The sequence below is a fragment of the Netta rufina genome, assembly GCF_964035555.1.
Source record: "Netta rufina genome assembly, chromosome: 2".
In the NCBI taxonomy this organism is placed as follows: Eukaryota; Metazoa; Chordata; class Aves; order Anseriformes; family Anatidae; genus Netta; species Netta rufina.
This window is the reverse complement of record NC_140124.1, coordinates 78,213,611-78,235,057: the sequence shown is the minus strand read 5'-3', so window position 1 is coordinate 78,235,057 and position 21,447 is coordinate 78,213,611. Positions and strand designations below refer to the sequence as shown.

At 37.5% G+C, this 21,447-nt stretch overlaps 1 protein-coding gene across 1 annotated transcript in view; it reads left to right on the top strand.

The window, feature by feature from the left end:
- DROSHA (drosha ribonuclease III) overlaps positions 1–21,447 on the top strand; it is a 68,747-nt gene that overhangs the window by 18,027 nt on the left and 29,273 nt on the right. Inside the window, exons 11-17 of the mRNA XM_084283077.1 lie at positions 1,363–1,444; positions 2,573–2,647; positions 6,095–6,264; positions 10,162–10,286; positions 12,310–12,409; positions 15,256–15,363; positions 19,236–19,343. Of these exons, the coding sequence (XP_084139203.1) occupies positions 1,363–1,444; positions 2,573–2,647; positions 6,095–6,264; positions 10,162–10,286; positions 12,310–12,409; positions 15,256–15,363; positions 19,236–19,343 (768 nt within the window). The remainder of the gene's footprint in view (positions 1–1,362; positions 1,445–2,572; positions 2,648–6,094; positions 6,265–10,161; positions 10,287–12,309; positions 12,410–15,255; positions 15,364–19,235; positions 19,344–21,447) is intronic.

The window sequence follows — 21,447 nt, the reverse complement described above, 5'->3', positions numbered from 1 at the left end:
GTACTAGCATAAATCCATCTACCTAGGCTATCATACATTAAAATCAAATAGTAAGAAGTGCTTATACCCGTAGCATCTTTTCATTTTAAGTTATGTGTCAGATACTCTTATCTGTGAGCTGACATCGCCATTATCCTTCTTTTACAGTTGATGAAAGGCATGTGGAGGTGCTGGCTTGCCAGGACCACATAAACCAATGCCAGGGCTGAAACTTAATCTTGAATTTGAAGCTCTGAAGATCACTTATCAATACTTAATATAAGCTGTTGCCAAAACAAATTTCCTGTGGATACAAACAAAGCATATTCAGTTCATAATCTGTTTATGACAAATTAATCACTGGTGTAGCCAGTTTGCGAAGTAAATTACCTACACCTGCTATTCCACTGCAGCACAGAATTACCCCTGCATGTTATCTACAAAGATAGGGTCAGTATTGTAGTCATAATTACATCTTTCTTTCTAGTTATCTTTTTTTCTTGCTCAACAGCAACTAAATATATGCAAGAGCCCTGAGATTCCTCAGTAAGATTAATGTGATCAATGCAATTCCCTTTTTGTTACTAAACTTGCTGTGTTGTCTCAATCTTTTTCTAAAACAGTTAATGGCCACAGAGCAAGTTAGGGAATTTTACGTTTTTGTGGACTCCTGGTCAGTTGCCTGTGGCTAAAGTGCAGTACTTTTAAACAATCTTTATCTAATTCAGCCCTGTGAAAGATTGTGTTGTTGGCTTTGTAATTTATAGCCGTCTTTATGTATGTACAACTTACATTATCCTGTCCCGAATTTATTTAGAAAGGCTTTTGAAAGCAATGGTTCTTTCACTTCTGACTGAAAGCTCTTTGCTTTTGGAGGAGCTGCTTTCCTGCTTGATGAGCAAGAACTTTTTTCCCCTTTCCTGCTGGGTGTTAAGGTCATAATCTCTATTTGCATTGTACTGATTTGTTGCTATGGAAGAAGTGATCATGATACCACAGATGGTGATTTGTAAGCTTTTAATATGAACTTGTAGGAAAGAGGGAATTATGAAAGATCCTTCTCAGAAATATTATCTGCTTAGCCTACTCAAGTGAAAGGGTTTTGGTGCAAGGTGAATTATGAGATTCATAACTTCTGCCTATAGAGTGGATTTGGACATTGCACAAAAAATTACAATGCTTTCTTGACAGTTTTTTTTTTCCTGAAGAGACCACTGTGTTACAGTAAATGATCAGAGATGCATTAATACTTTCCAAAGGACAATGTCTAGAAGTTGACAAATATGAAGTCTCTATCTGTTAGTGGCATTATCTATATTACAGTACTATGTAATTATAAGCTTGTTGTGTGTTTGTTTATGTTTTTGTTTTTTTTTCCCCTAGAATTTTTGTGTGAAAGGTCTTGAGCTGTTCTCTTCTTATCTATTCAAAGATATTTTGGAGCTCTATGACTGGAATCTTAAAGGTAACTTATACTTACTGGAAAAAATACAAAAATAATTAGTGGCAGCTTCAGTAAATAGGTCTGTTTTGCCATATTCTTTTTTAAAGAAAGAAAAAAGTGGGGAGTGGTTTCAATAATAGTCAAATGCTGTACTAATTGAGAGTAACAAACTTCTGCTTTCTTCTTTGAGAAGTTGAAACTTATTAAGATTCATTATTGTGGGTTATATAAAAAATGCAAAAGTCACACCAAAGGTATCAGGTAAACTATCCTCTATTTTTATAAGCTACCAAATAATTACTCGTGCAGTATTTCTCTGCAGTCATCTTACAAAGCAGTGTCATACAGACAGCCACAGAAGGGTAAGTTATTATAGCTGATTGTTTTGAACTTGAAAAGATGAAAATGTGTTCCTATGAAGACTGACAAAGGAGAATTTCAGGAATAATCCCTCCCTTGGTCTAAAAGAAAACCAAGACAATTTCAAAGGAACTTCATTTCAGAATCTGTAGGTGTGTTTTGTTGTCTTCTCTTTGTCTACAGAGATGCACTCTGCACTTGTATGACACTTGTACACTCCTTTGTTTAACTATATTCTGTGTAGCCTTCTTTGGCTAAATGTATTCAAATAGTAATGTTTCGTATCCCTGGTTTTGATTTTAATTTTTTGTTTTAATGCCAGATACTTACTGTTCTTGTTTTCATGTAAAGCTTTGGATAATGAAATAGGAAAGGAAAAACACAAAACAGCATAATGGAAATTTCTGTGTTATATTTGTTGTAACAAGGAAAAAAAAAAAAACAAAAATTGCTAATCAAAAACTAGTGTTTCAGTCTATAAGACTGACGTAGATTAGCTATATAAAACATTTTTTTTTCCCCTGTATCACTGTTTGAAATAGAGTGGTATGTGTTTTTGATTATTTTTTTAAGATATTTCAATTTCATTTGATTTTGTCCACTAGGATGAATTTATCAGAAGTTGATACTTTGTTCCTCTGAGCATTTTGATACTTTTCTGTCAAACTTAAGCCCTATCAAATGTAATAATTGTTCATTGATTTCATCTGAGGCAAGCATTCCTTTTTATTTTCTTTTGTAAATATGTTGCTGTTCATTAATTTTCTATGTGTTTTTTTCATCTTTAAGGACCTTCACTTGAAGATGATGCTATTTCCTGCCCCAGATTTCATTTCATGCCGCGATTTGTGAGGTTCCTTCCAGGTAATGGAGTAAGATCTTAAATGCATTGCACGTTGATCTGGTGCTTCCATCTGAAGTCTTTCATACTCACTGATGCTGTGCATGGTTTACTCAGCACCAGTATTGTGATAGACAGGCCAGGTCTTGCATCCAGCTTTTGTCTGCCATGTGGTGACTGTAGGCAGTGCTGGGTCCTTCTTGACTTGTCCTGTGATGGAGCTGTGGGATTTGGGTAGTGCTATTATTTATTCTCACATATGAAACTGAATTTCATGTCCCTTCTGCTCCTCAGGATGCATGTCATGCAATTACATGGAAATTATTGGTGTGCAATTTTGAGGATCAGCAAGCTTGGCACTCCTGAGCATAGGTTTCTCTGTGTCTTTCTTTCTCTTACCTTAATGTAAGCTGAGACCTTGCAGCAAGTACTGAAAGGCAGAAAAACACCATTCCAGTGCAATTCAACCCCAGCCTGCCAGCCAAGGACAAGCTCATGTGGAGAGTTGTGCTCAGTTTGAGTGAACAGCTTTTACAAGCATTTAACACATCCGAAGATAGTAGGACAGACTTTCAGTTGACATAAATGTCATGGCTCCGCTGAAAATGCGTCCTGCTGAGATTCTGTCAGTGCCTGTTCCAGGAGGGTTGTGTGGAAAGGAGGATGTGCTCAGCTGCTAAACTGAGGGTGCAGATGAGATGTGGCACAGCCTACGTCAAGAGGGCTGTGGCCTGGAGGTGCTCTCTGCTTTGGGCTTTGGAACTTCGTTGTGATATTAATTAGAGCTGCAGCTAAATGAGGTTTGGCTTGCTACTGTGGAGAGTACTGATGGCTAGATTACTATGTTTCTAATTGTTGTTCCTTCCTGGATACACAACACTATTCAATCAGAAGCAGAGCTCTGAGGCTTGCTAGCAAACATTGATTTGGTTCTGCTGAAGCAATTTACAAAATAAGCCATCAAGCCACATGTGGCTGATTAACTTGACCTCATCACAAAATGAGAACAAGTTTGACCTGCCTGGATTGTGTAGCTCAAGGGTGTTTTCCAGTTACTTCGGTGTTTTTATACTCTGATTTGTTTTAGTTTTGAAGTCAGCTCTTTCTGCACTGTTGGATTGTTTATTGACAGGGAGAGATAAGTCTCTCTAACATGTATTCCTGTGTGACTTCTTTGCAAGGTTCCCAGGCCTCTAACTCTCCAAAATTGTATTTTTCCTGATGTTTCTACATATGTAGTTACCTTCTAGAATCTTTATGCTAAATGTATTTTTCATTAAGTATGCATTTAATGTATGTCCTTGAGATTTTTAATTTCCAGAAAATGGGAATCCATTTTCCTTCAAGTGTTTGTGGTACATTATTTGTGTCTATTCAAAGATAATGATACATTGGTGCAGCAGATCTCCCCATGCATCCATCAACTGCCTCCTTAAAGATAGAAATGAATTGGTGATTTCCCATTTCCCCCTACTTTTCTTTCTTATCTTTCTAACATGGTCTAAAAATGTGAAGTTTAGGATGTCAGATTTTCTATGTGGGATACTTAGAGACAGGCCTTGAGGTAGCTCTGAGCTTTGAGATAATCATGTCAGGTGTGCTGAGTGCCAGAGGTGTATAACATGCAGAATAGCTGCTGTATTGGATTTTGTCATAGATTTTTGATGAAGAATATATTGAAGATTAAAATGATAGAAAACTGTTTTCAATTCCCAGCTACTGCATGTTTTGACCCAAGAAAAGTCAGGTCTCTGAACTACTGCTGTTTGGCACAGCTGTCTGTAGCAACCTGTTCTTCCTGTAAAGTCGTCAGTGTGTAAGGCTACACACTGTCAACTAGTTCATATTGTAAGATGCAGCCCATGTCCAGCAATCACTGAAACAAAGATAAAAGTCACATGAATTGAATCCCTCTTTAATGTGAAGCAAAATTTTACATTAAAAAATGTCTCTGTAGCTCTTCAGAAATATTTTCTGTTTCCATTGGCGTTTGGGGTATGTTTTACCTGTTTTTAGGTTCTAAGAGCTTGAATGAGGTCAATTATTCTAACAGGTCAAGTTATATTATTCCTTTTCATCTTTCCTGTTAAAGGAAAAGTGCTGCAATCCTAGCTAGGGTAGGAGGAGTTCTTGTTCCCCTGCGTGTTTTGTGAAAGATGTCTTGCACAGCGCTGCTGTACGCTGTGGTTTTGCAAAGCTCTTCGTGTGTGCCTGGAATCACATTCCTTATGCTGTGGCATTATTCCTGTATCACTTGAAAGCTTTACTTTTTCTATTCCTTATTGTGTGCATAGTAATAATGTACTCTGTAGCAGGACTGTAATGGTCTTGCATCCCTTGGGAAGGGAAATGAATGTTTATATTTCTGAAGGGTTAAAACTTGAAGATGCCTTCATGACTGGAGTTTAACCCCTGGTTTTGGTACAAATCTCTGTGACCTCCTTCTTTCAAATTCAGTATGTCTGCTCATATGAGTAAGAAGGAAGACGCGTGACTAAAGTGTTTTAATTTTGAGTTTGAATTGGGGTGGTTCAGGCTGGATATCAGGAAAAGATTCTGGACCCAGAGGGTGGTTGGGCACTGGGACAGGCCCCCAGGGCAGTGGTCACAGCACGCAGCCTGCTGGAGTTCAAGAAGCATTTAAACAATGCTCTCAGACACGTGGTCTCATTTTTTTGTGTGATCTTTTTGGGACCCAGGAGTTGGACCCAATGATCTTTGCGGGTCCTTTCCAAGTTGAATTGGATTGTATGAACAGACAGTGTCTTCTGAGTGGTGGTCTGTCAGGACTATCATTCATCTTTTGCTGTTAACATCTGTATCTGACTGCCTGGATCTGGTCAGATGTATATTATACTGTGTTAATTCCTTGCAAGCGGTCTTTGCTGTGCATGTTTCCAGGGGTCTCAGAAGAATTTAGCAGTTTTCACATGCGCTCGATCCATTTAGTGACAGAAGACAGCATGAGGCTCTTTACCCTTCATTACTGCAGGTGCAGCACATAAGCACTATAGATAAATTCAATATACAAGGATAACTTACTACATTCATCCAGAAGTATCCTGTAAAATTTTGAGTGTTCATTAAAAAACCTGCATAAATGCCTAAAGGCTTTTTAACTTGTGTTGTAAAAGGGATGATAAGTGTGAAAAGGAAGACGTCAATGGACAATGTAGCTGATTTGTTCTGCCTCCTCATTTAGAAGTTTTTCAGGCAAGTTAGAAACTTCAGCATTCAGTGAGATGAAACTGTTATTCTTGCTACTGTTAACATTATTGCTTCCAGTTTAGCAAAGAAGTGTTTATGCATGTGTACTATTCATCACTAAAACATTTGCCTTCTTATTTGTCAAGTTGCTTAAACATTTTGCATTTTATTTTTCTCATCTGAATATTTTATGTGCTGCATATTTTCTTTCCTTTATGCTTTAGGACTGAATAACTGAAATGCATTTTATTTATGTTTTTAAGATGGAGGTAAAGAAGTACTATCAATGCATCAGATTCTCCTCTACTTGTTACGGTGCAATAAAGCTCTGGTGCCTGAAGAAGAGATTGCCAACATGCTTCAGTGGGAAGAGCTGGAATGGCAGAAATATGCAGAAGAATGCAAAGGGATGATCGTCACCAGCCCTGGCATGGTAGAATAAATAATTCTGATTCATTAACAAGCCAATGACATGTGCATTTATTGCTCTGAAGAGTCTGCTGCAGTCTGAATTGTAAAGGGCAAAGTTGACCAGTGACAGCTGCAGATTGGTATAGGAACAGTTCGCTAACTTGTTCCAACCCTGGGGAGATTTGTACCCTATGCTGTGCTACCAGTGGGCTGGTTTCCAGAGAAGCGCTGTTTCAATGTGCACATTAGAAGGAATAGCTATGTTTTAAGTATAGGGAACAGTAACTTGCTCCTCTGCTTTCATATTTTCTCTAACAGTCTTGGTGCATGATCTTGTTCTGTTTTCACAGAACCAGAGAATTAGTAATTATTTGCTATTTTCTTTCATGTTCCTCTTTTGATTCCCTAGCTCTGTTTAATAGTCTCTCTATAGATGCTGCCCTGAGTATTGAAAAGTTTTTGCCTCTGTGCTTTCTCCACCCCCCATCATTTTTTATGCTGCTTTCACAAGGAGAAATTTTGTGTATTTAATTGAACACAACTATTAATTTCCAGTGACAAACTTGAAACCTAAATGGCCTTAATTTCTGGAACAGTTAGCATTTAAAGCATAAGTTCTCAGCTTCTTTCAAATCCTGTATATATGCAGATTTAGTCTATTTTTCTAAATTTTGTACTTAAGGGATGCGGGACACAAGAATTACATGATGTCTACTAAAAACTGCGGACTTCTGTTTGCATGGATTGGCCAGCATCACAATGATGGTATCTCAATAACAGGCATGTTTTAGACCTCACATTTTAAACTGACATGCAACTTTATATGTTGTAAGACCTTCCTTTCTGTAGCTTCATTTTCCACTTTTATTGCACAACATATGAGAGGATAAAAATGAATTGGAATGATGCCTAAAGGGAAATTTTGTGTGCTGACTGAAGAACCTGTTCCCAGACTGAAGCCATGACACCCTTCTAGATATACATATAACAAGCCTCTATTTTTAAGTACGGCAGCATTACATTTAGTAAATTACCTTAAGGTAATCATAATTTATCAGATTATTTTCCCCTTCGTTTCACTGAGTATTTTTTTCTGGCTAAAACTTCCTACACTGAAAGGAAAATAAGACCATGTGTGGGAGTGTGAAATACAGAACACGTGAACTCTCAGTATGGAAAGCCCTACTGGAGGTGGTTAAAATGAAGGTAGAACCTTGTAATATAAATTGTTAGCCTTAATTGCTTAATTTAACATTGCCTGTGGTTTCTGTGATACAAAGTACTTGGTAGTATGCAAGTTTTCAGCATCTTAATGGCATATCTTCAGTGGTTTGGCTGATGATATGCTGACTTCAGCTAGCTGAAAGCTTGCTCTTTTTTTCTTTAGCGTGAGGGTATGTCTATATGCTCCTTTTGTGCATCACTCAAAAAACTAAATGCCTTCATGCACAAGACAACACAGTTTGAGTGGTAGTGTTAACTTTGATTTCCCGTGATTTTTATTGACAAACTTTGTGTTCTACAAGATGTTTTTAAAGATGTGTGTGGACATCAAAATATGTAAGCATAAAAGAAATCTGCAGTACTTTGAAACGTTGTCATGTTATAATGTCACCCTTGGAACATGTTTTTCTCTCAAGATTGCAAAGATTTTTTTCTTAGTTTGTGGATTTTTTTCGGTTCATTGCAGCATATTCTATTGACAATGAAAGTGAAAAATGGTGTGAAAGTGTTTTCTGTGCATTTTACAATGTTAGAAGATGAAACAGTTCTAATAGAGACAATGTGAAACCGTTTTAGTAAAAGACAACTTCTAAATTTAATTTTATGCATTTGACACGACAGAGTGAAACCACTAAATTTTATTTTGCTGCTTTCCTCTGCTGTGTCACTTCAGAAATAATTTCTCTTGTGAACAGACTTTCTAAGTATTTTCTTTTTTAAAATGCGGTGTATATATGTATGATGGGGGAATTGATAGGCATATGTCCCATTTAACAACTACCAATAAATAGCTCACCGTTATTTAAAAGTAATTTATTCATAGTGCTTCATTAGTTCAGTAAAAATTTGTATTGGAATAGATTTAAAGGTTCAGATTTTAATCCTTTTTAATACTTCACTCTTTTAAAATGCTGCTGCTTTTTCTGCCAGTACAAATCCATATATTCTTAACATATTTCGGTACTATATCTGGATATATCTTCACATGTCTAGCATGTGGAACATATAGAAAAATATTGCCTGTAGCCTCAATATATTGATTTTTAATCCGTATATTCAATATACTTCTTGTTATGTATTCTGTTAACCATATTCTGCCTTCCAGATTCTCAGAGAAATTGTTGTGAAGCAAGGCTGCTTTCTTAAAGAAAAAAGGGTGGGGGGAGATTCCTCATTTCCTCATTCCTAATGTCAAGGGGGCAAGGGGAGAATGGGACAGCAAGTAACTTGTGTCAAGTTCAAAAAAAAAAAAAAAAAAAAAAGAAAAGCTTTTCAATTTATCTTTCTGCAAAACTCACAAAACCTCAGGAATTTCAGCTCTGGATTAGAGATCTAATTTATACGTGCTAGAAATCCTTCCTGTTTTTCATTAGACTTTGCTGTCCTATTCCTCTTTTATTGGAAGTGCTGTGAGGAAACCCTTTTTCATCTCTTTTAAACTTGCCAGCATGAGCAACTTTTTTTTTAGTGGGAAGATGTAGCTATGTTCTGCCATCATGCCTAAAGGGAAGCTGATAAGTATTTTTCCCTTGGAAAATGTTTCTCTATCTGAAAGTCCAAGTTTTAGGTAATCTTTTTTAGAATAGATTGGAAGTTTTGCCACCTGAGGAGGTTTGCCTTCATTTCTAGAATAGGCTTTGCTTATCCATGCAGAAAATGATTCCTGTGAACAGTTCTTCAAAGGTGGTTTGAAGGGTGAAAGCTTTGTTCTTGACACAATTTTTATTGTTTTGTGAAGAGAATGATGGGAGCTGTTTTTGTAACTCTGAAACTTGTCTTTGAGAAATTCGCAGTGCTGAATTAGAAGTTTTGAGGTGCAGGTAACTAGAAGTAATGCCCTTTTTCTGAAACCTTAGACAAGCAGAAGGTATCGGCCTCATACATCTGATTGCAAAGTGGGGAGTTAGCAGGCACATAACAAAGCAGCTTGGGAGGTAATGGAGAAAATATTTACTTGAAGACAAGCTGCAACTTCAGCCGAATTCTTTTTTTAATGTTAGATGAATGATCAAGAGCTCTGTAAGCAGCATGTCATCTACAGTGACGTGTAATAACTCATTTTCTGCATTTTTAAAGGTGAAGTGAAAGTCACCTTCTCTTATGCTGTCCTTTTTAACCAAAAAAAAAACCTTCTGTTTTGAAATGTAAAAAGGACAAAAGTCTCCTTGATATACAAAACTGGATTCCTCATTATATGCATCAGCCTGGGAGCCTTTTCTAAGAGTAGCATGATGCTTTTTAAATTTTTTATATCACTTAGTCTGTGTGATTTGATCTAATAATTTCTGCACTTACACTGGGAAATAAGGACTAAATCAGAGAGGTAACCTGATCTTAGAGAAGTGCTCGGGCTTGGGGGAGCCTGAATGCCAGAATGCTAATCCTGACTTTATTTCCAGCATGATGCTCAACCAAAGAAAGCTGCTTTAGGTTCTCAGAAATAATAAAACTGTAGATTTCCTAACTTGCAAAATGAAAATAGTCTTCCCTTTTTTCGCTGGGAGAGCTAAGTTAATTAACTTTGTTTCAGTCGTTGCCATTGCCAAATATTGATTATAATATAAATGATTAGTTTTACGTGTATTTTAATAAGCTTGGAATATTGCTGCTTCACGGTTCTTGGACAGTGTGGGCTAGAGGCAATAAATTTTTCATGGAACTGTTGTCAATTAGGTATATTTTGTTTTTCTCCTAGAAACCCAGCTCAGTTCGTATTGATCAACTGGACCGCGAACAATTCAATCCTGATGTAATTACTTTCCCTATTATTGTCCACTTTGGGATACGACCTGCTCAACTCAGTTATGCTGGAGATCCTCAGTAAGATGCTTTTCCTTCCATCTTCCATTCAGAAACTCATTACTGTTGTCATTTGTGACTTAAATAGGGCTTGTTTATGTGCTTATCAAGTCCGATACAAAGCTTAGTGCTTATGGGATTGGACACTAGCTTTTGCAAGTTAGAGAATGAGGTGTAATTTCTTCTAGATTAATTCAGGATCTTCTCAAGTAAACGTGCATGCACATGCAAGAACAGTTGTGGGTTGTTATTTTTTTCCAGAGAATAGTTTTAACAGGAAAGAAGGAAAACACATCCTTCCTCAGGCTCTGCAGTATGTGGACTTGTGAGCTAGAGGACATGTTTAGACCATTTTGTTTAGCAGGCCTGAGTGAACCTACCTTTTGTAAATTTCTCAAATCACTGCTTGAACCTTCTTAGTGTACTGACAGGAAGAAGATTCCAGGTAATCACTTTCTGAGTGCTGTTGTACATTATATTCAAAAAAAAAAGACTGAATTTCTTTTTTCTTCCAAGCATCTACATGACTTGATTAGATGCTCTTCAGGTCTTACGTCTATTAATGTATAATGTAGCCATTTCCTGTTTGCTTTCTTCATGGCACTTACGTTTCTCTGCACCCTGTCTTCCTTCTTTGTCTTTTTTTTTTTATGGCCTGAAGGGTTGAGTCTGTCTGCTGCTTTTAGCTTGGAAGATTTTGCATTCACTACTTTTGCATGTACCTTTGTTCCTGTGTCTATAAGGATAGAAGAGTGAAAAGGGAAGCAGAACTTCATGAACAGCAGGGAATACTGTTTCATTATGGATTTGTGTAGTGGCATAAAAGTTGTTGCCGGGTTTTATTCTAGAAGTCTAGAAGTTTTTTGTAACTAATGACATTTTCAGGGAATTCTTCCATTGACTCACAGGTCTGTTTTCTGAATGATGACAGAAAATAAACCCCAGCTCTTCTGCATGTATAGTTAAGGTTGTCTCTTTCCTCTTACTGATCAGTGCTATTTGACAACATTGAATTTCACCTGCAGTTTTGAGGCCCGGTTACTCCAGTGCGCATGTATGACACACATTCTTCTACAACTCTTTGGGGATTTTAGATTTAATATTCTGAGTACTTCTGTATCATCAGCAATTTTTTTTTTTTTACCTTAGTGTTTTCACTCCTTTGGTTGTCAAGGATGTGTATAGGAGTGCTCTTTTACATTTATTTTCAGCAAATTATACTTTTTTAGTCTGAAAGGCTTGTGACTTAGTGTTACAGATTTTGTGAAATTCTGCACAATATTGACCTCTTTTTATTAACTTTGATAACCTGAGAATGGGGAAAAAGCTGATATGTGAACTTAAACTTGCATGATAAGTCTTGCAGATAAGTCTCGGGGGTGAAAAGAGTGGGTGCTTATCCAGACAGTAACAAACTCTGTTGCCTAAATTTCCATCTGACTAGACCATCCCAAAATGCAAGTAGGCAAGATGGCTGGGTAAAAACCAGGAACCTTATGTATGCACTAGCCACAGAGAACTTGGCACTGTAGGGCATGAACTGAAGCTTAATTTCACTATTCACAGAATGCTTGTGTTGCTTGTGACTCATAGGCCTTCTCTTCATGTGCTTCATTAAAATGTTTCAGCCAGTGTAAGGACAGACGCTTCCTGGAAAATATTAATACTTCTTGGTGAGCAACAGGGGAATCTCATGCAGATGAGGGAGTCTTCTGCCTGAATTGAGATGTTGCACTATGGGGAAGTCTTTTCAGCAGGCACGGGTGGCCTTTTGGTGAGGATAGGTGGGTATCTGGGAGACCTGGGTTCTCCCCTGAGCTTTGCTGTTCACCTCACATTGCACCCTGATGCCTCCTCTATGTTGCGGTGTCTGCGTCAGTAACAACTGTAGGGATGCTGTCACCTTTCTTGGAAGATGCTTTGAGATCTTTTGAGCAAAAAGATGCTTGTAGATTATCCATGTCTATGTGAATTCAGAAGGCCAAGCTCCAAGACGCTTCTGTTATATCAACTAAAATACTTGTTTTCTGGTTTTGTCCTTCAGATACCAAAAGCTGTGGAAGAGTTACGTGAAGCTGCGTCACCTGCTGGCTAACAGTCCCAAAGTCAAACAGGCTGATAAACAGAAATTATCACAGAGAGAGGTATGCTGGGCCTTCCCATATCTGATAATTGGGCACAGTAATTCAGGATGGAGTGAAGCTGTATAAGTGCCCTTTTTATGGAAACAATAGAAATCCTTCGCAAAAGGTTTTCTTCTGAGGCTGTTAATACAGATTTTATTTTTATCTTTTCTTGTTAGTGAATGGATTTTTTTCATTTTTTCCTTTTATGCAACTCTCATACTACTTCAAGTTTTTTTTATCCAATTACAGAAATGATCTTTGTGGAGCCATAACTTCTTTACAGCCCTTGCCTTTAATGGCTTCAGGAATTAGCATAAAGAAGGACTTTTCATTTCAGAATGCTCTTTTAAGCGTCTCATCATTTTAAATATTCCTCTTTTGAGATTAAAAACTGTCATGCTTGTGCATAGTTTTAAACTAATTTATTAGACTATCTTAGTGAATTCCTTAAGATCTTTGAGTGGTAACAGAACATCTTAAACAGTTGGGATAATCCGGTTGTTCTTAGTAATATTTAATGATAGGTGTGTGTATGAATACTTTTTCCCCCGGAGTGATGAGCAAAAAGCAATTCCAAAGTGTAAATGCTCAACCAAAATTAGAAAAATAGTCACCTACATGTAGACAAAAGTAGCCCACTCTAAGGTATCCATCATCTAAGGTTTTACACTGAAGCTTTGCATTTGTCTGGTGACTTGTCTGTCAGACACTCTACATTGGACAACTTATATAAATAATTCAGAGAGGAGAAATGAACTTCTTTGGCACAGGATGGATGGTGGTGTGGTTTTATTTATTAAAAAGCCAGGCCGTTATTTTAATTGCCTCTAATTTGCTAATTCTGTGTCCGTGGTTATGGTAGCTGTAGCTGTTTGACACCCTATTTGGTTTTGTTACTACTGCAAAGCATATTATGCTGTTGCATGACAAAGAGTCTTAGTTGATGTTTTATTTATGCTGGTGTTAAACAAGCCCTTAGCTTCCCTCCCTGTAAACGTGTGGAAAAAAAAACAGGGTTACAATTCACCAGTGCCACAATTTTTAAGGAAAAAAAAAAAAAAAAAAGGACCCTATAGGAGATGATTTTCTTTGCTAGAGCTTTCCATGCTCAGAGGAGAGCAAGTGGAAGGGAGGACCGTTGTGTTTTGGACATGTTTTTATCAGTGGCTAATGGATGGCTTGTGGTTGGTGGTGGATTTGTTGAGTGATTTTTTAGCTTCAGAAGATAAAAATGTGGTGGTATTTACAGTGTGGTGTTCTGGTCTTTGTTTCTAGACTGTTTAGGATGATGGGTTTCTCAAGTTGTTGTCTGCAGTCAGAGAGAGGTGTGGGGCTGAAGAAGAAGCTTTACATGAGGATAACCTCTGCATTCTGCTAATGGAGGTGTCAATAACACAGTAGGAGCTGTAGGGCTGCACCTAACTGGTGCATGTGCTTTTAAGGATTGAGTCATGTATTATGAGTAATGCTGGAGTGCTCCTGAGCCCGTCAGCCTGAAAGTACAGCGAGGTCTCACAAGCACTCTAGTGCCAATGTTGGAAAACACCCGATGGCACGGCCTTGAAATGCAAGTTTTAGACAGTGCCCAAGGGGTGCAGTGCTGTAGGCACCTCTGCCCTCAGTCATTCACCACTTGCGATTGCATGATGTTATTTGTGACAAGGTCATGCATAGGGGCTCTAACCTGACTTCGACTTCTTAGAGCAGATGCATAAGTTGGGACCCTAAGGCTCACTTTGAAGGCAGTTAAGAGAGAAACGTGTTTTCTGAAGCGGCTTATCCCCCTTCACTGCATATGAACGGAGCCTGGGCTGACTAGCATCCTATGCTAGACGTCATAGTACTGTCTAGAAACAGGTTTGATTAAACTGTTTGGGTAGATGTGCCTCTTGGAACCATTCTGTGAGTTTCTCTGGAGCAGAAAGCACAGCCTGTTCCTGCCCAGAGATGCTCGCTGGCTTCAGACCGGGAACTGGGAAGGGATGGCTTTGAGCGTGTGCCCTGTAGGGAGAAGGAGAGGAAGGATGAGTTGAAGCTTTGAAAATTTTCTTGACTGAAGAAGGAAGAGCTCTGGGGGGTGTCTTTACTTTAGTGCATGCTGCATACTGCAGGGGCTCTGTAGTATTGGAACCAAAAGATCCTGGTCTGGAGGGGATTTATTTTAGTGTTTTTTCTTTTTCATTCAATTTTTACAGAGAATACTTTTTTAAAATGGCTCTGTCAGAGGACCTAAGTACCCATTTCATAGCTTATACAGCCAAAAGAACTGTTGTGCAACATCAAACAGTCTGTGTTGTTTTTTTTAAACGTTTAAAGTACCTTTAATTTAATTGTAATAATATTGGTAGATTTCATCATAATAGGCTCCAGGACCAGCGAATGCTGACCCCTTTCCCAGACTGGTGGTACTGACAATAGTGTTATGATGTAGCTGGGGTCATGTAACAGGATTTCTGTTATTTAATCTGTTGAATACCTTATTCCTACTGAATTCTTCAGTCTGGGAATACTCACGGACATAGACTTGAAGAGATTGTTATGCACAATGGTAAAGAAGGTTCTTTCGTTATAAGGATGTTAGCTTGCTTGTGTATGCACAACTTTGGAAGTTACAGGTAGAGCTAGTTCATTTTGTCATCTACAACAAAAAATAGTCATATTTATCTTCTTGGTCTGACAAACTCTTTTGTCTGCATTGTATTCCATATCCACCATGGTCTGTGGCTGGCAGTTACAAGAGTTACAGTAGTTTTAGAAACCATTTGCCAAAAGTGAACCTTAAATATTGCGAATGCATGTGCTTTCTTTGATGCTGCTTTGCTGTAGAAAGTTCTTCACAGAAGCTGTGTTTTCTGCCTGTCTAGGAAGCACTGCAGAAAATCCGGCAGAAGAACACGATGAGGCGTGAAGTGACTGTTGAATTGAGTAGCCAGGGATTCTGGAAAACAGGGATACGCTCCGACGTCTGCCAGGTGACTAAACTGCAGAGATGCATGATGTATTGTTTTTCTCCATTGCTGCCACTTACCTCCTGTAAGAATTTGCTATGGTTCTGTGCTGAAGAACCAACCACTGGAAATTAATACCTTTGCCTCAACATGATCTGTTGCTGTAGGGAGCTGTTCTAGCCCCATTCACGCACACACACACACCTTCCCCAAGAAGCTATTTTATAGGTGTAATTTTCCAGCTTGCTACTCTTGACTAGCACAAAGTGGGGCAGGCATGGGAATGATAGGACTCAAGAATGGCAGATTTGAGACCTGGAGGTCTGAAATGCAGTAGCCTTGACTTCTATCAACCGTATGTTGAGTCAAGTGCTGAACATCAATGCTTCTTCATCAATTGGGTTGGTATTAGATATTTTTAGCTTAAGATATCTTTATATTTAGAGATTTTTTTTTCTTACTGTAGCACAAAGTGTTTTTTTTTACTTGAAAGAAAAAGAATCAAACATGGATTAAAAAAGGGTGACACTCAGTAGGAAGATCTTTCAGATAAGTTAATGTTCTAAATGCATGAAACTTTCAAGGTGCAAATCTCTGCTGGATCCTAATCCCAAGCAGGTGGCAGCCACCTACTTTGATTACAAACAAAAGGTTTAAATATAATAAAATGCATTTGTCTAACATTGTATTAGCAAAATTCAAATAAGTGTATCAGCCAAATAAATATACTAGTAGTATAATTGGGTTATTTTTGCTGTTTCAGAGATGTTGATTAAGAATTACAGGCTAAAAAAAATATCAATATTAATGGTATGAAATAAAAACTTAGGGGTGACTTGGGAAAGGTTTAGTTAGAAATCCTGTTGATGTATTGGAACCTTGGTAAGGCCAGAGGGGGCATTTGAATGGGAGAAAAATGCTAATAACTAAAATTGCTTTTTTTTCCTGTGTGAAGTACTTTGATTCTACAGTTGATTCTGAAGTCAAAGAACAGTTGAACAGTATCCTCTCACGTAGCAGAGGAAATTTATATCCCCTTTCTATTTTTTGTTGTAAATTGGAGCTGTTACAAGTTAAGGAAACAGTATAAACTTCTAATTTAGGAAATTTGAAAGTTTTTTCTTATTCATAATAACTTTTAAGATTCAACTTTTAATGTATCATTGGATATTTTTTGTTCTCATTTGCTGTTGAAGGATAGCAAATCACCTAAGAGCTATGGGAATAAAACTGCACATCTGCAGCCAGAACATCTAAATCAGGCAGTTCTACAATGAAAGTCCTTTGATTTTTTTTTTCTTTGAGAGGTCAAGAGTAGGCAGACTGTAAATCTGTAAAAATGAAAGACTGCTATTGTTGCTGCATGTTTTTTTCTAAATCAGACTAAACCTAAATACATGTAAATTAACTCTGTAGGTAGACCTAAAGTGCAGTAATTTAAAAATACTGGCTTTCCTTAGTGTTTAAAAGGATTATAGATTAGAAGATTGAAACTTAAGTCATTCTAACAGTTTAAAGTTGCTCCAAGTTCAATGCAGCTGTTGTAACACTCGTCTTAGTGACTTCAAGAATGAACTTCTTGGAGGGAGGAATAAAGGCGAGTGAAATGTTTTGAAAATGTGCAATGGCTGTTTTCTGCCAGGCTTACTTAACATTATTCAGTAGGTGAAATGCACTTCTTGGTCACTGAGGACTGAGATGGGCAGCACTTACTCTTCAGACTGGGTCCCACCATGAAGATACCCATCCATCATTGCCTGTCCTGCTCCTCAACAGCTGCATTAGGTGTTCAGGGAGAGAAATGATGCATTTCAAGATACATCAGTTTTTCTGACTCTTCTTGGTAGCTTCAGGTCAGAGTTGCACTGGCAGCTTGGCTCTTGCCAAGCTAGGGGACAGCCCTGGGGACATCTGGGAGAGTCCTCTGCCTTGCAATGCCAGCTGCAGCAAGAAAAGAATAGGCAACAAAGTCTAGAATCAAATACCTAAAAGTTACTAGTATGTTTATAACCAGATTCAAGTACCAAGGTTATGGGGTAACTCCTGTAGCCGTACAATTTAAAGAGAACTTTTTAATCACTAGCCATTCTTGAGCCTAATACAATTTTAAAGCCTACATTTCAGTTTCTTATAGAGATAAATAAAACATCAGAAACATCAAATAGCTGTAATCCATCATGACACACATTAATTGAATCAATCAAGTATTTAGTGCTATGAAAGCAGCAGTTTGTCAATATAACTACAAGAGTCAAATTAAAGACCTTCTACGTGCCTCCCAGGGAGATGCCAATTCCTCATTCACTGCAGAACAGCTGATACAATCTGAAGCTTCTTATTCCAGTCTCAGACTTCGGGCCATATGTATTGGTTGCTCAGTGAAAACAATATCAAACCTTGCTTTGCTGTCTGGCAGCCTGCGGAGGGGAACATACAGGTAGGGAAGCAGAGTTGTCCTGTGAAGCAACATTTTTACTTACTGTAACTAATTTCTTCCATGAAACACAAATGTGAGTTTATGTGGAGATAAGAGGTGTGTTCCCCCAGCTTTTACATTACCCAAAAACTCTAAATGAGTGACATGAACAAAATAAAGTTTCATTTGGACATACTTGTTTTGCTTCCTGTGGTTTTGCATTTTCCTGCTATTCGGAGATCCAGAGAGCCTCTTTCTTGCTGTTAACTAGTTGTTTCCTTTGTTACCTTTGTTACGTGTTCAGTTCTAAAGAACTGAACCAGCAATATCTTACTTGAATAGAAACCTTTGCCATTGGTTATTCTTAACTTCTCATTATTGTAACTTTCACAAGTTTTCTTCTGCTGTTCTTTCTTTAATGCCATGCAGAAATCCATAACGTCACTTACCATGAATTATACATCATCCGATTTGTATGCTTGCTTTTTTGCATCTCTCCACACTATACATTAATCATCTGTAATCATAATATATTCGTCTTTATGAAATTAATATGGATAGCCCTCATATTTTAATTCCCTTAAAGCATGTTACCCTTTTGAATATATTCATGAAATGTCACTCATAGGAAAGAGCTGAAATTTGACATCAGTGTCACAAAGGCAGTTACATGCATAAATCCTTGTAGTGCTCTCACTTTTCACTGCAATGCAAGGTTTTTGATATTGATAATCATCATACTGGTACTGGTAAATGGTGTCATTTCAATCCAGATCATCCACAATCAGTAACACTAAGTGGAATTAGTTTTAAAACTCTGAAAGAGGGAAACTCTTGTTGTTGCAACATAAGTTTACTTCTTATTTATATTTCCCCAAACAGAAAAGTTTCTGTACTAGATGGTAAAATGGCAACCTTTCCAATATTTTTAGCACATAATCCCAGAAATTGCTTCAAAAAACTTCAAAAAGCCCTTAACTTCAGTTCCTTTGAAGAAGAATTAATGTAGTAATAACAGTGCTTGAAAATTACTTTTCTTTGTAAAAAGCAGGATAAAGTGGTTTACATGTTCTCTGATGTTATATGGGGCCAAGGGAGGTGGTCGGTCCTCCACTGGTACTAACCTGAAGCTGCAGGGTATTAAAGCATCTAGCATTGTATTCAGCCACAGGTTCTTGAAAATTTGACCCTGCTGGTGACTAGATGTTTTTCCTTATTCAAAATACTTCAGTAAAACTTATTATGCATTTATTATTCTGTTTATGTTGGCAGGGGAATGTTCTCACTGTGATTATGCAGGTGGACAAATCCAACTTCACTATGTTCTGGTGATGGGGATTGGGAAACCATGATTTTCGTATTTTTCTCACTTAAACCAAGACAATGGATGTTGTGACAAATGGGATGTTTGTATTTATAGCTTAGTCAATGGTGTATTCTGTGCAGTGAAGATGAATGCTTTTCCTTATTGTTTTTTTAGCACGCAATGATGCTTCCTGTTCTCACCCACCATATTCGCTACCATCAGTGTCTGATGCATTTGGACAAATTGATAGGCTACACTTTTCGAGATAGGTGCTTGCTGCAGGTAGGTTATGCAAAAATAAATTACTTGCCATTTTGTCTTCCTAAAATTTAGTTTATTTATAATCCTGTCTTCTACATAAAATCATGAAAATGAGCTGCTTTGAGATATTTTGATTGTTTGCACCAAAAATCTTTCAAATGTTTTAGTTATTCCGACAGGTTTTTAAATTAACACATCTATTCTACATCTATGCATGTAGACATCCACCTGCCTTTGCTCAGTGGTAAACCTGGATTTGCTTGTAATGTGTAGAAGAAAAAGAATAGTCTGTCTGAAAAGACTGGACGGTACAGTACTTGTTATTTTACCTATTTGTGATGGATAGTGGTTTTCTGCAGATGAGTCAGTGCCTTGCTTTTTCCTTTTATAGCCTGTTATTCCAAAGACGAGTAACTTAAATGCAAAATGAAAAGGCAACATGTATAGCTAGTGCAAGGAATTTTCAAACTTCTCTTCAGCTCTTGATTTCTACAAGTACGTAATGAAATGTTGCATTTACAAACAAGGGCAGGAACTGGAGAGGAGGGGGGGCTTATTTTTTTTAAATACATCCTTGTTGCGTGACCAGCCATTTATGTAAGTGTGTGTGTGGAACTGGTCAGCTCCAGAAGATCCAGAAGACTGACTTTTGGCATGCTGGTCCCTTTCCCCATATGTTTCTTCTGAAGTTGCTGAAGGAAAATGGGCTTCTGTTCAAGATCTCTCCCTAAAATACCCAGTCTCCCTCCACTGACTGTGGTAGGGGCTGAAAAAATTTAATTTAATTTTCCCAAAGTTCAAAAAATGCAGTTTCTATATGTGGATGTAGACCTTAAACCTCCTGAAGAATTCTAAGTCAAGGCTTGCTGAGATTTTTTTTCATAGTTTCTTTGTTTTCTAAAAGGTGCTTTTAGAGAAAAAAAGTCCTACTTCAATCCTACTGAAAGTTGCATTAAACATTGGGGATCTTGTAGGTTTTGTTTGCAGGCTGCCTTGGTTTTAACATGAAAGATAAAAATGCAGTGACAAATCTTAAATGTTGAGACGAAAGACACAAACTAAAAAACTGATCACATTTGAAAAGGGGAGAACGCATAAAATGAAGTATGTTGACATCAGTCAAATTAATGTTTAGTTATAATAAATGTTACAACTCTTTAATGCTGATCCCTGTGCATATTTATTTAAAGCACAGTAAGTTGTTCCAGGAAAGACTTGTTAAAAAATTTATATAGCACCTTTAACATTTGTGCATAGAAAATAACAGATGTATAGTTTTGCATTGATTTTCACATGTTCTGTCATATTGTGTTGTTTTTAAAGCACAGACTGGGTAAGAAAGAATATGCTAGCTTAACAGTTCAGACAAGGTAGTGTTTCATCCAGTACAGATGGAGCAGAAGTTGAAAATATGCAGTTATGACAATCTTACTAACATTAGTGAGGAACTGAAAAGGACTTTGAGAAAATTCTTACTGTTGAATGACTATTCTTTTTATTCCCAGCAACTGAAGTTTCTCTAAGTCTTGTCTTTGGAAAGCTGTAGCCACTGTTTGAATGAAGTGTGCATAGGGCTACTGGAATGTCTTTGCTTATAGCCTGCAGCAACATTCCTGCAAGTGTTTCAGAAACAACTTTCTGCAACTTGAATTTGCTAGTGTCTCTCTTATATAAGGGGTATATGAATGTATACATCTATGCATGCATAATATACATTTTCTTTGCATATACACACCCAACAATGAGTTTGCAGAGAGTCATAAAAGCAAGTTAGAGTACCTTTACCTGCTGCCATTTTTGCAATCTTGGTATCAGCAGCAGAGGAAGTTAGCGGGTGCGAAATGGTAGAAACTTAAAACAGAAGACCAATTCTGCCACTGATGTTAACTTTCAGTTGAAGAGTGGCTCTCTATGGTCCTGAGAGTCCTGCTTTGTATAACTGTGCCAGAGATAATGCACTTGTTTGTTTGTTTGTTTGTTTTTACTTGAAAGTAGGAAAGCTTTACTAATATTTAAATGCCCTTAATCAAATATGTGAATAGTGGAGATACTCTTTACTGTTCCGGTTTTTAATATGAACATTTGTCCTGCAACGTTACAATGAGTATATTTTTGAATAAGCAAA